Here is a 12,179-nt window from a genome sequence, read left to right on the forward strand (position 1 = left end):
TAGTCTCTGACCCACGTTTACTTGATTTGTAAACTGAGGGTCATAAACATTAATCTGACACCTCACATGAGAAAATTATATGAAAACGTTGTGAAAGGTATTAAGCAACCGTAAATACATTTTAATAGACATCGTACAACTGAAGAGACAGTTAGTCCTTTATTGCCTTTTAGCTCTAGACGGGCATAGGACCAGCCCCCTTAATGCCTTGTATATAGGATCACAGGCTTCATATACTGTGATGTGCAGTGTAGAGTGTATACGTTACTGAGGTCTCCCTTGCTCAGTACTAATTGGTTGAAATGAATACTGTTTAAATGAGAAAAAGCCAGTATCACACCATGATTGACTTCTCTATTGCCTTTGCCTTTTTACAAAATTTGTTTTATTCTGTTCTTTACTTAGGTTTTCCAAACGAGCCTGCTGCAATCATTGCCCTCAGCACCATTAAAGAATGGCTGGCCAAGAATCAGCACCAGGTAGGAGAAAAACACAATCAGTGAACATACAAGATGCTGGAATTCGATTCTCAGTTTCGAAAAGGCAGATACATCTATTCCATAAATATCAAGTTGACCTAGTCATTGAGCCAAAGCTAGCTGATGCTGCTTCATTTGGGTTACATGGGTGATTGAATATTTTCCTGTAATTAATTGACTGAAGGGATTATGTTGATTGGTTTCAGTGGTGAAGATGGGCAAAATGATCAGATTCATTTAGCCATGATCTCATTTTTATGTCTTTAGATAATATGGATTTGTGTGTAAAGGAGAGAACAGGGTGGATTTCGTTAAGATGAAGAATTCAGGGATCATCCGGTGCTATTTTCCTTAAAGAGTTAAGTTATCTTTGTTGACAGGGGATTCCTGGTGTTTGGTAATTTTTTTCAGTAATCTAAGATCTCTTTATTTATAACTAATCACTTCTATAAAGTGACTTCTGAGTGTGCTATTGGATAATTGATAGCTAAATCGTCATGATGAGGATTTTTATGAAACTAAAGGCTTCCATCAAAGTGTTCATCGTGCCTCCGATTCTGCTTATTTAATTGGAGCTTTGGGATATATGTAGTGATGAACAGGAGACTTACTCAAGTAAACAAGGCAATTCAATAAGTAGAGATGCTATGGAAGCTTAAATTTCAGAGGTTTAGCAATTAACATGTTATTACAGCAAATAGGTTTCACACAACACACAATGTTGTGCATTTTTCTTCCAATTTTGGTTTTGTCCTCATATACTCACATGAATGCTGTAAAGAATTTTGTTCCATTTATGATGGCCCATGAATATAGCTTTCTCCTCGGTAGGAGATGGATTATTTGGAAATGTTTGGTTATGGAAAGAGACTATGGGAGTTTCCTAATGAGAGATAACTCTTGGTGCTCTTGTGTGTTTAAAGAAACAGCAACATCATTTTTGCTAATTACTGTAATTTCAACATTTTTAAAAGAGACACGATCATTGTTAATTTCAAGTAGAAGTAAAGACCGCACGGCTAAACGTACTTTGTGCTTGCTGTTTCTTTTCCTCTTACTTTAAAAGGTATACATGTGACAACTTCAATTTAGAGAATAACTTTAGTAACCTCTAAGATGCAGAAAAAAATAACTAAAATAGCCAGTTTACAAAACATTTCTTTGACATGTATTATTTTATTTTCACAACAATCTTACAGAACGTCTAGGATAGGTATTGCTATCATTATCCTCATCTAGAATCAAAAGGTTAAATGACAAGCTCAAGACTTTGGAGTCTCAGAGCCAAAAGTCTGACCCGCCTCTCCTTGGAATGCCCCTGAGGCCAGGGAGAGACGTTCAGTCCCTTTGAAAATGGGTAATCTTCAATATATCTCTCGGTCATAGTAAAGGCTCCTGGACCATCTGCTTGGCAAAAATGTAGTGTTTCAAAGTTAAAAACTTAACAAGTGAGCTGGTATATTGGTATAAATTTATCATTTCCATTAAAATAATTATCCGAGGATATTTCCCACTGTTGGAAGTTCCCATGTGCCATCTTGGCATGTGATGGGGGTACACATAACTACACAAAACATCAAGGAGTTGATGATGAAGATCAAATGTGTTGGTCACATTTACAGCTCATTGACAAATTCGACTGATGGACTGTCTCTAAACCATTCAGAAAGTTATTTTTCCTAGATATTTGTTAACTTAGTGTTTCCTACTTAATGTTTTTTTACTCTGATCTCCTTACTAGCCTACTGTGTCTTTGAGTCCTTTCTTTTGCTTTCATATTCTTTTCTTGCTCATGTCTTCATTTCATTGTAGAAAATCTAGATAATTCGGATTGAGAAACACAACTTAGTTATTGCCATTGCAACTTTAAACATAGCCTGTGCTAATTCTCTTTTCAATGCGCATTGGCTAAATGAATTTGAACAATTCAGGTTTTGCCTGATAACTGAATTATACGTGGTAGGACATAGATAAAAGCTATACAAATGGACTATCCAGCAATATGTTGTATTTTTTGCTCTCTTAACAAACAAACTAGGTTAAGGACTTATTCAGTTGTCTCTTCATTGCAGTATGCTTTTGGCATCTTGATTGTTTAAGCTATGTATTCATTAATTCACTCATTTGATGAAAATTTATTAAATCCCACGAAGCCTCAGACACTTTTCCAATACTAGTGACAGAACAGTGAAAAACAAAATCTTTTCCTTAGGATGTTCATAGTCTGGGAAAAGAGAAATATAAATGAAACAAATAAATAAAATAGCTCAAAGAGTACAAAGTAAAACAAGGTAATTGAGTAGTGAGTTATTGGGGGATGTGGTCTTAGAGAATGCAGAGATTGCTCTGAGGACATAAGCCTGGAACAAAGCTTTGGACAATGGGAAGGAGCAAGCCAAGGCACACAAAAGTCTTGAGGAAGGACATTCCACACAGAGGGAAGACAAGAGGCAACCCTGAGGGGAGAATGAGTTTCCTGTTTGCAAGAGGGTAAGAGAGAGAGTGTGGATGGAGCACAGGGATGAAAGAATAGCAGGAGACAAATTTGGACAAGTGGTCAGGGGTCAGATCATAGAGTGTTGTGGTTTCATGGAGAGACTGTGATTTTTTATTCTCAGTCTTTTGATGGGAAATCATTGAGGGTTTGGGGCAGGGAGTAGCATGATCAGATTCACCTTTAAAATGACCAAATTCTGGTTGCTGCTTGGGGAATGAACTTAAAAGATGTCAGAGTAGAAAAGGGGAAGACTAATTAAGGGGCTCCTACAGTAAATCCAGGCAAGGGACCAGTGTTCTTGGGAATACAGTGATGGTGGTAAAGGAGGCAACAACATCAGGTTTAGAAAATATTTTCTCTGAGCAATAGTTGATTTGATTCTATCTCATTACACAAATCACACATTAGCATAGCAAGAGAGTCCTGACTGGGGCATTTGGGCCCAGTGGACGGGACTGGGAAAAACACGTTCTGTTCATCCAGTATCTACTTGTTTCATTTGCCCAAAGTCTGAGCTGTGAGTGTGCTGTTGTCACCACATATTTAAGGGGACTCGGGGACTTGAGGGAGCCCAGCTGAACAAATAGTACAGTTGGCTCTGACTGCATTGGCGCTAACGGAAGAGATGGAGCAGAGCTTTAATTTAAAAAAAAAAAAAGGAAGGCGAATCCTCAAGAAGATATTATTATTAGGGCACTCAGTGACCTTCCAGAACTAAAAAAATATAATGACTTCTGGTTGAAAAATTGAAAAACAAAAGAGAATATTCACTACTGAGAATTGAATTATTGCTCTGTGAAGACCAGAGAGATGAATTAAACACAGAACAGAAATTCAAAGAAATGGCAATCATGACTGCAGAGATAAGGTATGAGGCAGAGAGACCCAGGGATCAGACGTGAGGTGGGGCGAGCAATGGAGATTACCCGCTGGCCTTTTGGGCTAAATTAAGAATTAAGAACGCGTGAGTTCAGAAAATCAGGAGAAAAGAATATCAGAGTTGGCTATAAAAAAAAAAAAAAATTGACATCATGTGGCATGATAACATTTCCCAAAGCTCCCATTTTTCTCAAGCAGAAACTTTACTAAAGAGACAAGTGAGCAAAACAAGGGGTCGTTATGGAAACGAGCAGCGGAAATGCGGCACTGACTCCTACTTCGGGGTGGGTGCTCTGCGTTAGCCGCAGTTTCATGCATTCCTCATTTGTCATGATGTCTAAAAATACCGTTCCTTGTGCAGTAGTGATTTCTTCACTCCACAGTTCTGAGGCACCCCTTTCCTATCAGGAAGTTGGCCTAAGCGGCGTTTCTGCGGTGCCCGTTCTGTTGTCCAGCTTAGGGACTCACGTGCCATCTGGCTATCGGTCTGTGGGGCAATGTATGTATTTATAAGTTTTTCCATAGACAGCAGAAGAATAGGATGTCTTTCATTTTTAAAAGCCACAAATAGCTTGATACTGGGAGCTGTTTGCCCATTATGGAGGTCATGTTCAGTGATTTCAAATACCCCAAGGGGGCAACCATCCCACAGCTCAGAGCGCTTGTGGTTAAGGCTTCCAGGAAGTCACCTTAGGGGGTAAGGAAGTCACCTTAGGGGGTAAGGCATCTAAGATGAAGATTCCAAGCTGGAAGATCAGTGGATTTCCCGGGCACTCTGAAACCTGGAAACCCTAAGGTATTGTGCTAATCAGGCCTCAGTTACAGTGTGACACAAACCTGGAACCCCCGCCCCTCTGCCAGTGATAAAGCAGCCGACAGATGGGCAGAAGCATAGCATTCTGGGAGCTCTAATTAAAGCTGTGGCCGTGGGCAGCCGTGGTTCAGAGGGGAGGTCATGGTTCACCTGAGACCAGGCCCCAGCTGCATCTCTGCAGATCTTTGAGGATGTCATTTTCCAGAAACCTTCCCATTCATTTACTTCATGGGAATTCCCTAATCTCCCCTCTCCTGCCCACAGACCCCTCCTCCCCAAGCCGACCCCCTGTTCTGGGGTGGGAACAATTCAATGGAGGAACCTCTGGTTTATCTTTGCAGGCCCTCTGTGGGCACCTGGCTTGACTTGGGGATCACTGGCAGGGAGGAACCCCAGCTCTGCATTTTCAAAGCCAAAATCAGTTTTCTTCCGTGTAGGAGGAAGGTCGAAGTTTCTTCTCATTGCATGCAGATTTTGGACCTTTGCCTAGCATAGAATACTTTTTAACTGTGCTTTTAGCATGAACAGATTGTTGTTAAAAATGTTAAATCTCATCTACTTGTCATTTAAATTGTTTACTCTGTGCCTTCCAAGGGAAACACGACCCTTGTGGTATTGCTGTTTGTCACTTTGGGTAGTGTGCCTACAGATGTGGCAGTGAGACGCTGAGATGCTGAATGTATGTGGCAGTGTGGCACCGAGACAGACGCCCAGCTCTGCACCTTGTTGTGAGCCCGGGTCCCAGACTTTATTACCCAGTGTGGTCTAGGCCCCCAGGTCAACTGACGGCAGCCAGAGAACAGAGCTAGTTTCGGGCTCATCGCTGGTGTGCTTTAGAAGTTAAGATCCTGGTTTCTGGCTTCACTGTCTTCCTCCCCTGCCTTCCAACATTCAGACACACAATCCGCAAAGTATGGAAAAGGGTGAATGCATTCCTGTCCCCCAGAACCCAGAATTGGGAATCCACTGAAGACAGGCACATTCAGGCTCCTAAAAGTTTCATCCGCTGCTCTCGTGCTAACTTGACAAGATCAGGGTCACAGCCACTTGCTTCCTCACCACAGATCACAGAGGAACCGTTGCACTTTAGCTTCTGACGCCAAGACTATTTTATTCCCCTTCTTGGCAGAGGTTTTTGAACATATGCAGTGTTAAAAATTGTTTGTCACTTTTATTTCAGAATCATATTATGGATCACCAAAAAAAACCCCAAAAAACAGTGTGAGGCCTGCCTTATGTCACTGACGCAGAACACCTTAGGATCTGTGTGTTTCTTAACCGGGGGGCTTAAATGAAACATGAAATGATGCTTACATTTCTGATGGGAAAATTATATACTTCACACCAAGTTTCAGTTCCTGTGGACGATTGTTTACAGAAATGCAAAACAAGCACCATCCTTCAATTCTGCAGAAGACGGTGGTGTGGTTCACATTCAGAAATCTGGAAGGAGCAGATGAGGTGCCCCGTGTTCTCCTTGGGGGGTGTCTTCTTATGTCTAGAAGCATCGTTTGAATATCTGTGCTGGCCTTAGTTTCTGGAACAATTTAAGTTTAAGATATGTGTGTAGAGAAAAATAAATTCCATCTTAAAATCTTCACATTCTGTGCAGGAATGTGGTTATGGTACTAATACCCATCAACCTAATATGCTGCTGTAAAAAATGTGTCCTTTGACTAAGCCCAAGGCTGGTCTTCAGGTGGAACCCGTGATGCTTATTGCCTATGACATAATGGAAGAAAAGTATTCCCAGACTTTGCGCGTGTGCCCTGTTCCTTTTGCTCTTCAAGGACCCTCATGACTTGCAAACAGTTTGTTTTCTCTCTCCCTCCATCTTCTTTCTTCCCTCCCTCCCTCCCTCTCTCTCCTCTTTCCCCCTCTTTCACACACACACGCCTTCACTCACCCACTCACCCACTCACTCACTCATACACATAATACTTTTCCGTTCTCAGGTTGTCTTTGTTGAGGTTTGTGACAGTTACATTGGTGGTCAGATGTGAGTTTTGGCTCTTCATCTTGTGATTCTAAATACCCATTGTCAGAATAAAAGCCATGCCCCAAGGTAGCTTCTGCCTTTCTTGGTGGGAGACAGTGTTCAAGCGCCAGGTGTCACCATAGACTGCCCACCTGAGAGCTTGCCAGTGGGCAAATCCACTTGCCTCTCCATCCCCCCGCTGCTTTAGCATCTATTCCCAACAGGCACGCCTGAGTTTTGCAGCCAGAAATTAGAGCCTCTTGCTGTTGTTTCTGGATTTCATAATCCTGTTCCCATCGGTAAGAATCACAAGAGATGGAATAATATAAATTGTGCTGCTTTAGTTAGTAAGCCCCTGCCAGTTAGCCAGTGTGCCTAGGGTAGGGAGGGCTTCACTCAGACACTTCCAGGCATTGAGGTAAGGATGCCCAAGCACCCTTTTCCCTAATCTAACTCTACATGGAGAACTCTTTTAAAGTCTAATGATCTTTTTTCTCCTAGCAGGGGCTGTCTCTATAATCAAGGCCCCAGGGTGCTCTAGTGACATCAGCCTACAGTCCCAGGTAGTTTAGGGGTTGATTTCTGTGCTGACATATAAATAGCACATGTCCTCCTCTGCCAGCCATCCTTAACCCAGTGCAGTGTCCATTATGCCCCCATTACTTTTAGATAAATAGAATGGAGTGTAGAGGAAACCTGAAAATATACTCTGTCTTGGGTAGGGGGGATTATATTAAAATAGGATTATATTTAAATAGGGGAACTCATATACATATATACCGCCACTAAGTCTGGGGTTTCTAGGAAGAGTTCTAGGAGATGTAAAGTAGGGATGTGAAGTAGCTAAAGAAGGGAAACCAGTGTTTTCCAGCTCTGATGTGTCCCATGACTTGTGTTTGGGACACATACTATTCATATTTCTACAACATCTTCCCAAAACTTTCTTCAAGGTAGGTATGTTTATCTTTAATTTTATAGATGTGGCAGTTAAGGTTCAAGGGAAAGGAAATTCCTAAGATCAACTAGTTGGGCACTTTGGTGTTCTACTGTAACCCTGCTTCTGTGCCCAGTGGCAATTATTTCAAAATAACCTAACTTAGTCACTCAAAGTATTGTACATCTGTGAGCATGGGACCCAAAATCGGCTGATGAGAGTCTTCTCCTGGGACTTTTTTTGCAAACTGGAGTTGGGAAGGGAAAATTAGGGCCCACTTTGGTGGTGGCGCAGGGCCATAGGAGCTGCCAGTGGCCATGTTCCCTGCCATCATTTTTTTGGGGGTGGGGATATCTACCTTAGGAGGATATTTTGCTGAAGGTGTCACTGATTATTGGGGAGCTTGCAGAGTCAACAAGCCCATTTTGCTGGCTTGAGTGAAGAATCAAAACTGAGGCAAAGTGTTGGTTCTTTTAGCAAAACAGAATAACCACCTATTCTTAGTATTAATATCTCAAGCTAATAATTCTCAACTAGAGAAAAGGAAAGGTTGAGAATAATTTAGAAGTTTGTCCCCCCAAACTGCATGTTTTAAGTAGGTTATCCTGCCCCTTTCACAGAACTCCTCTTTTGTGGAACCACTGCTTTCAATGGAATTGCTCCAGGTCTTTCAAACATGTTGGGTTGGGAAAAAAATATTTAGAGTCACTGTTCTCAATAGCAAAGTGAGTAAGAGCTCTTTTAAAAATGCAGGTTTTCAATACTTACTTTCACGCAGGGGGCAAATCATAAGCTTGTTTATCTTCTGATGGCTGTATCTTCCTCTGTATTGTAACCTTGTGGTAAAGAAACATGTGAGTTTTAATGGAAGCCAGTACTGGGTAGAAACCAAGAATAAGTAGCATGAGACAGGTGAAGTAGAGATTCTCTACAATTAATATTTAAGTGAACAGTTCTTAAAAACGGAGGAGGAGGTTTGCTCAGATGACAAAAGCAGAATGTTCCTAGAATTGGGATTTGTGTTTTTGAAAGAAGATGGGTCTCTTTGCAAAATATGGATTGGAGGTCCACGAGACTATAGGACAACTTCCAAGCCTGCAGGATTGTATCAAGGAGGCCACCATGTAACTGTAGCTCCTCACCTCCTTCACAGAGCCAAAATGAGACTTATGGCCACTGGAAGTTGGGTGGGAGGAGGTAGGGTGCAGTTCACTACTGGCTATTATTATCCCGAAGAGGGAGGTTGGCATAAAAATTAGAACATTGAATTAAAAGTCAGAAAATTTGGGTTCTAATCAGATTAATCTACTCTCTTGTATAACCGTGGACAGTTAAGTCCATCTCTTGGTACTCCTCGTCTGTAAAATGGGGAATGTGGGCCGTGTCTCTTCCAGCTCCAGAACCATCTCCACTGGTGTTGTCTTCTGGAGCAGTCCCACTGATTTAGCCACAGTCATGTCTTTGCCCAGGTCATCATGGCACAGTCAGACCAACAGAAATCTTTGTCCTCCCTGGTTCTCCAGGTGATGCCCCAAAGATCAAGCATCATTTACATTTGCTGTTGGATGCCTTTAAGATGATCCTTAACTTCTAGATGGGTGTATCTTTAGAGTCAGTATCAACAACCTTGACCCACTTAGTGTAGGAGAAGAGGCTGCCATGTTGCTTTTCTCTAAATGATCTGGATTATATGGTGGTTTCAAAGTAGACAACATTTAAAATTCCTTATGAAATTAAATCTGCTGATTATCCAAATGATGTGACATTTTTATAAATAGAGAATAAACTTCTGAGCATGTGGTTGGATCTACATCTGACACAGGGATAAAAATGACACTGAGAGGTCCTGCTGAAGGACATTCTACAGCCATTTTTGTAAACTGAAAGCATGTGCCTTCCTTCTTGCTGGGCAGGGGGGAAAAACAACCCTTTGCCTTGCTCTCCACTTGAATTGAATAGGACTCATGTGCTGCCCTGATTGAATGGGAAATCAGCAATCCTGCCACTGTCATCTAGCTCAACTCAGGAAAGAACAAGAAAAATACTTTCTCATTCCGGTGGAGTTAAATGATTTGCCTGTGAGAGGCAATCTTAGCCAGATCTCTGCTTTAGATGGAAGCTGTGGCCAGATCTGTAGCCATCTCATTGCTTCTCCTAACACATTTGGACATAGGGGTGGCCTCTATGGAAACCGTACCTCCTTTGATGGTGACACTGCTATTCAATATGGTAAGAAACATGAATAGGTCTGGCAAAGCCATCATTTCTCCCATCTCTTGGCTCCTCATCAAGAAACATACTAGAAAAAACTTCATGAGAGTGGATCTATGGACCTACAAATCAGTTTAATCAGGGACAAAAGCTAAATTGGAGGAGGTAGATTGTGAGCCTAGCGATAGACTTGCTAACATGCCCCCTCTCAATCAGATCAAGTTCTCCTTATTTCTATTCGTGGCCTCCTTAGAAGTCCCATCACATGGAAACTTGAGGGTAGAGAAGAAAGCTGTAGGGTCTTCAGTCTACACCAGGGAGCCTCCACCTTTTAGTGAGGAGACTATTAATTTGCATGAAGCAGGGAATAGAAGGATATTGGAGGATTTATGATTTCCTAAACTTGTGGTGAATCCAAGTTGCTAAAGCCTGGTCAGAATGAAGTGCTCACATCTGTAATCCTGAGTTTGAAGACCTTAGGCAGGGAAGGTTGATCCTGACCTACTGATCTTAGACTTGGTTCTGCAGCAAGGGTTGCAACCACCTGGCATGTAACCTGCTGGGCACCAGGGCAAGTGATGTCCTATGGTGAGGAGGTGCTGCCTATGTGCACTCTCTTAAAAAAAGAAAAAGAAATAAGAAGAGAGATTTTAAATGATGAGATTTTATTTTCATTTTTACAATAAACCTTGGCATGAGATAAGAAATATGAATTCACTGTTCTTCCAGTTGGTCCAGATTCTCCTATATTTCTTAGCTTCTTTCTGCATCAGTGTAATGCTAGTACATGAAGACTTTTTGTTGTTGTTGCTTCTCTGACATTGCTCCTAAATATTAGCCGAAAACTTCATCTCTTGCCCAGTGGGGACTTTAAAAGCTCCAGCAATCTCTCCTAAATCTGGAGGAAAAACGGGCTTTGTTGAACATATTGAGAGATGCGTCAGTTTCTAACATAGGGCCTTCCTAAAGAAATTGAAAGAATAATTTTGCCCATGTGAATTTTTCACTTTATGTGCTGACTTTAGAGCCTGAACAAGGCATAAGAATAACTCAACTGCATTTATTTTTCAACATAATTGTTGGCTGTTTCTAGCCAATAGATCTTCCCTTAGTCTGGGCTGTTTTTCCTGCCTGGTTATACACTGAAGAGATCCCCTAATGACCCAGGCATTGCTGAGCTTGTCGGTAAGACACTGACCTGGGAATAAGGAGATTGCAGGAGATGCTATAACCACTCTAGGACTGTTCTTCATCTGTAAAATAAGGTGAAAATTACCTAAGAAAATGATTAAATCATCTGATTTAATACCAGCACCATAGTCTAAATCTACTGTATTGCCATATCTGGGAGGATAGCAGCCTATATTTTAAAACATTTCTCCAGCTAGTGGTTGAGAATGATTAGACCAGTTACTCTCAAAGATCTTTTCCAGCTAGAAATACTAAGGTGCAAGCTCATATTTATTCTCCTCAATGTGGGAACGGATCTGCTGAGAACTGAGAGTAAGTCCCCCTCTAAACCAGCATGCAACCGACCTTCTAACAAGGGATTAGGAGCCTTGGTAGGGCTGTATTGTCTAGAAGGTACCAGAGTGGCCACCATAGCCTTTTCACTGATGAGCACTTGTTTTTTCCATCCTATAATCCCCTTTGACATGGGTTGACAAATAAACAATATTGATCATGTCTACATATAACATGTAACTGCCACTCACACTAAATATTCATGGGATTTGCTAGCCAGCTTTCTGTGGCATCCTACACATAGTAGGGGCCTTTTTCTCTCTTTTAGAAAGCATTTTAATATATTTCCAAAATCTTGTTTATAATAATCATGGTCTCTGGATATGTGCTCGTATTCCTCCATGCATGAGATATATTTAATAAGTTAGTAAAAGTCATCAATGTATAGAAACGAATCATTATTTGAGTAACTATTATATTCAGATGGCAGTTCTGTCTCTTGGATCTTGTATAATTATATTGGTTCCTGAAAAACCTTTGGAGAATAAAGCTCTCAGTCACATGAAGCAAATTAGTTCTCCTTGGGCATGAGGCCACCATTTAGCAGGGCTACAAGAGAAGATTTTCTGATTGGTACAGTGTTGTCGCTCATGGGAGCCTGTTTACACCACCCACCTGTGGATTGGCCCCTGGACATGCAGATACGTGTCACCCACAGTCTTTCCTGCCACTGACAAAATTAACTCTCTTTAAGGAATTAGAAAATAAACCATTGTACTAAAATTCATTGCTGAAAAAGTAACCATCTTAATATCTTCTGCTGCCCAGAATTCTACTCTGAAAACAATTAGAGCATGATGGGCTGTGTGTTTGACAGGCCAAATTGAGCTATAAATGACCTGGGTGTGCTTCAGTTAAGCACA

The 12,179-nt window shown here is 41.3% G+C and overlaps 1 protein-coding gene across 3 annotated transcripts in view; it reads left to right on the plus strand.

Annotated features, from left to right (window-relative positions):
- MACROD2 (mono-ADP ribosylhydrolase 2) overlaps window positions 1-12,179 on the plus strand; it is a 1,951,733-nt gene that overhangs the window by 1,441,575 nt on the left and 497,979 nt on the right. For all 3 annotated transcript variants that reach the window (XM_082428620.1, XM_082428619.1, XM_082428621.1), the window contains exon 8: window positions 406-479. In XM_082428620.1, the coding sequence (XP_082284746.1) occupies window positions 406-479 (74 nt within the window). The remainder of the gene's footprint in view (window positions 1-405; window positions 480-12,179) is intronic.

This window comes from Balaenoptera physalus, assembly GCF_965194825.1.
Source record: "Balaenoptera physalus genome assembly, chromosome: 16".
In the NCBI taxonomy this organism is placed as follows: domain Eukaryota; kingdom Metazoa; phylum Chordata; class Mammalia; order Artiodactyla; family Balaenopteridae; genus Balaenoptera; species Balaenoptera physalus.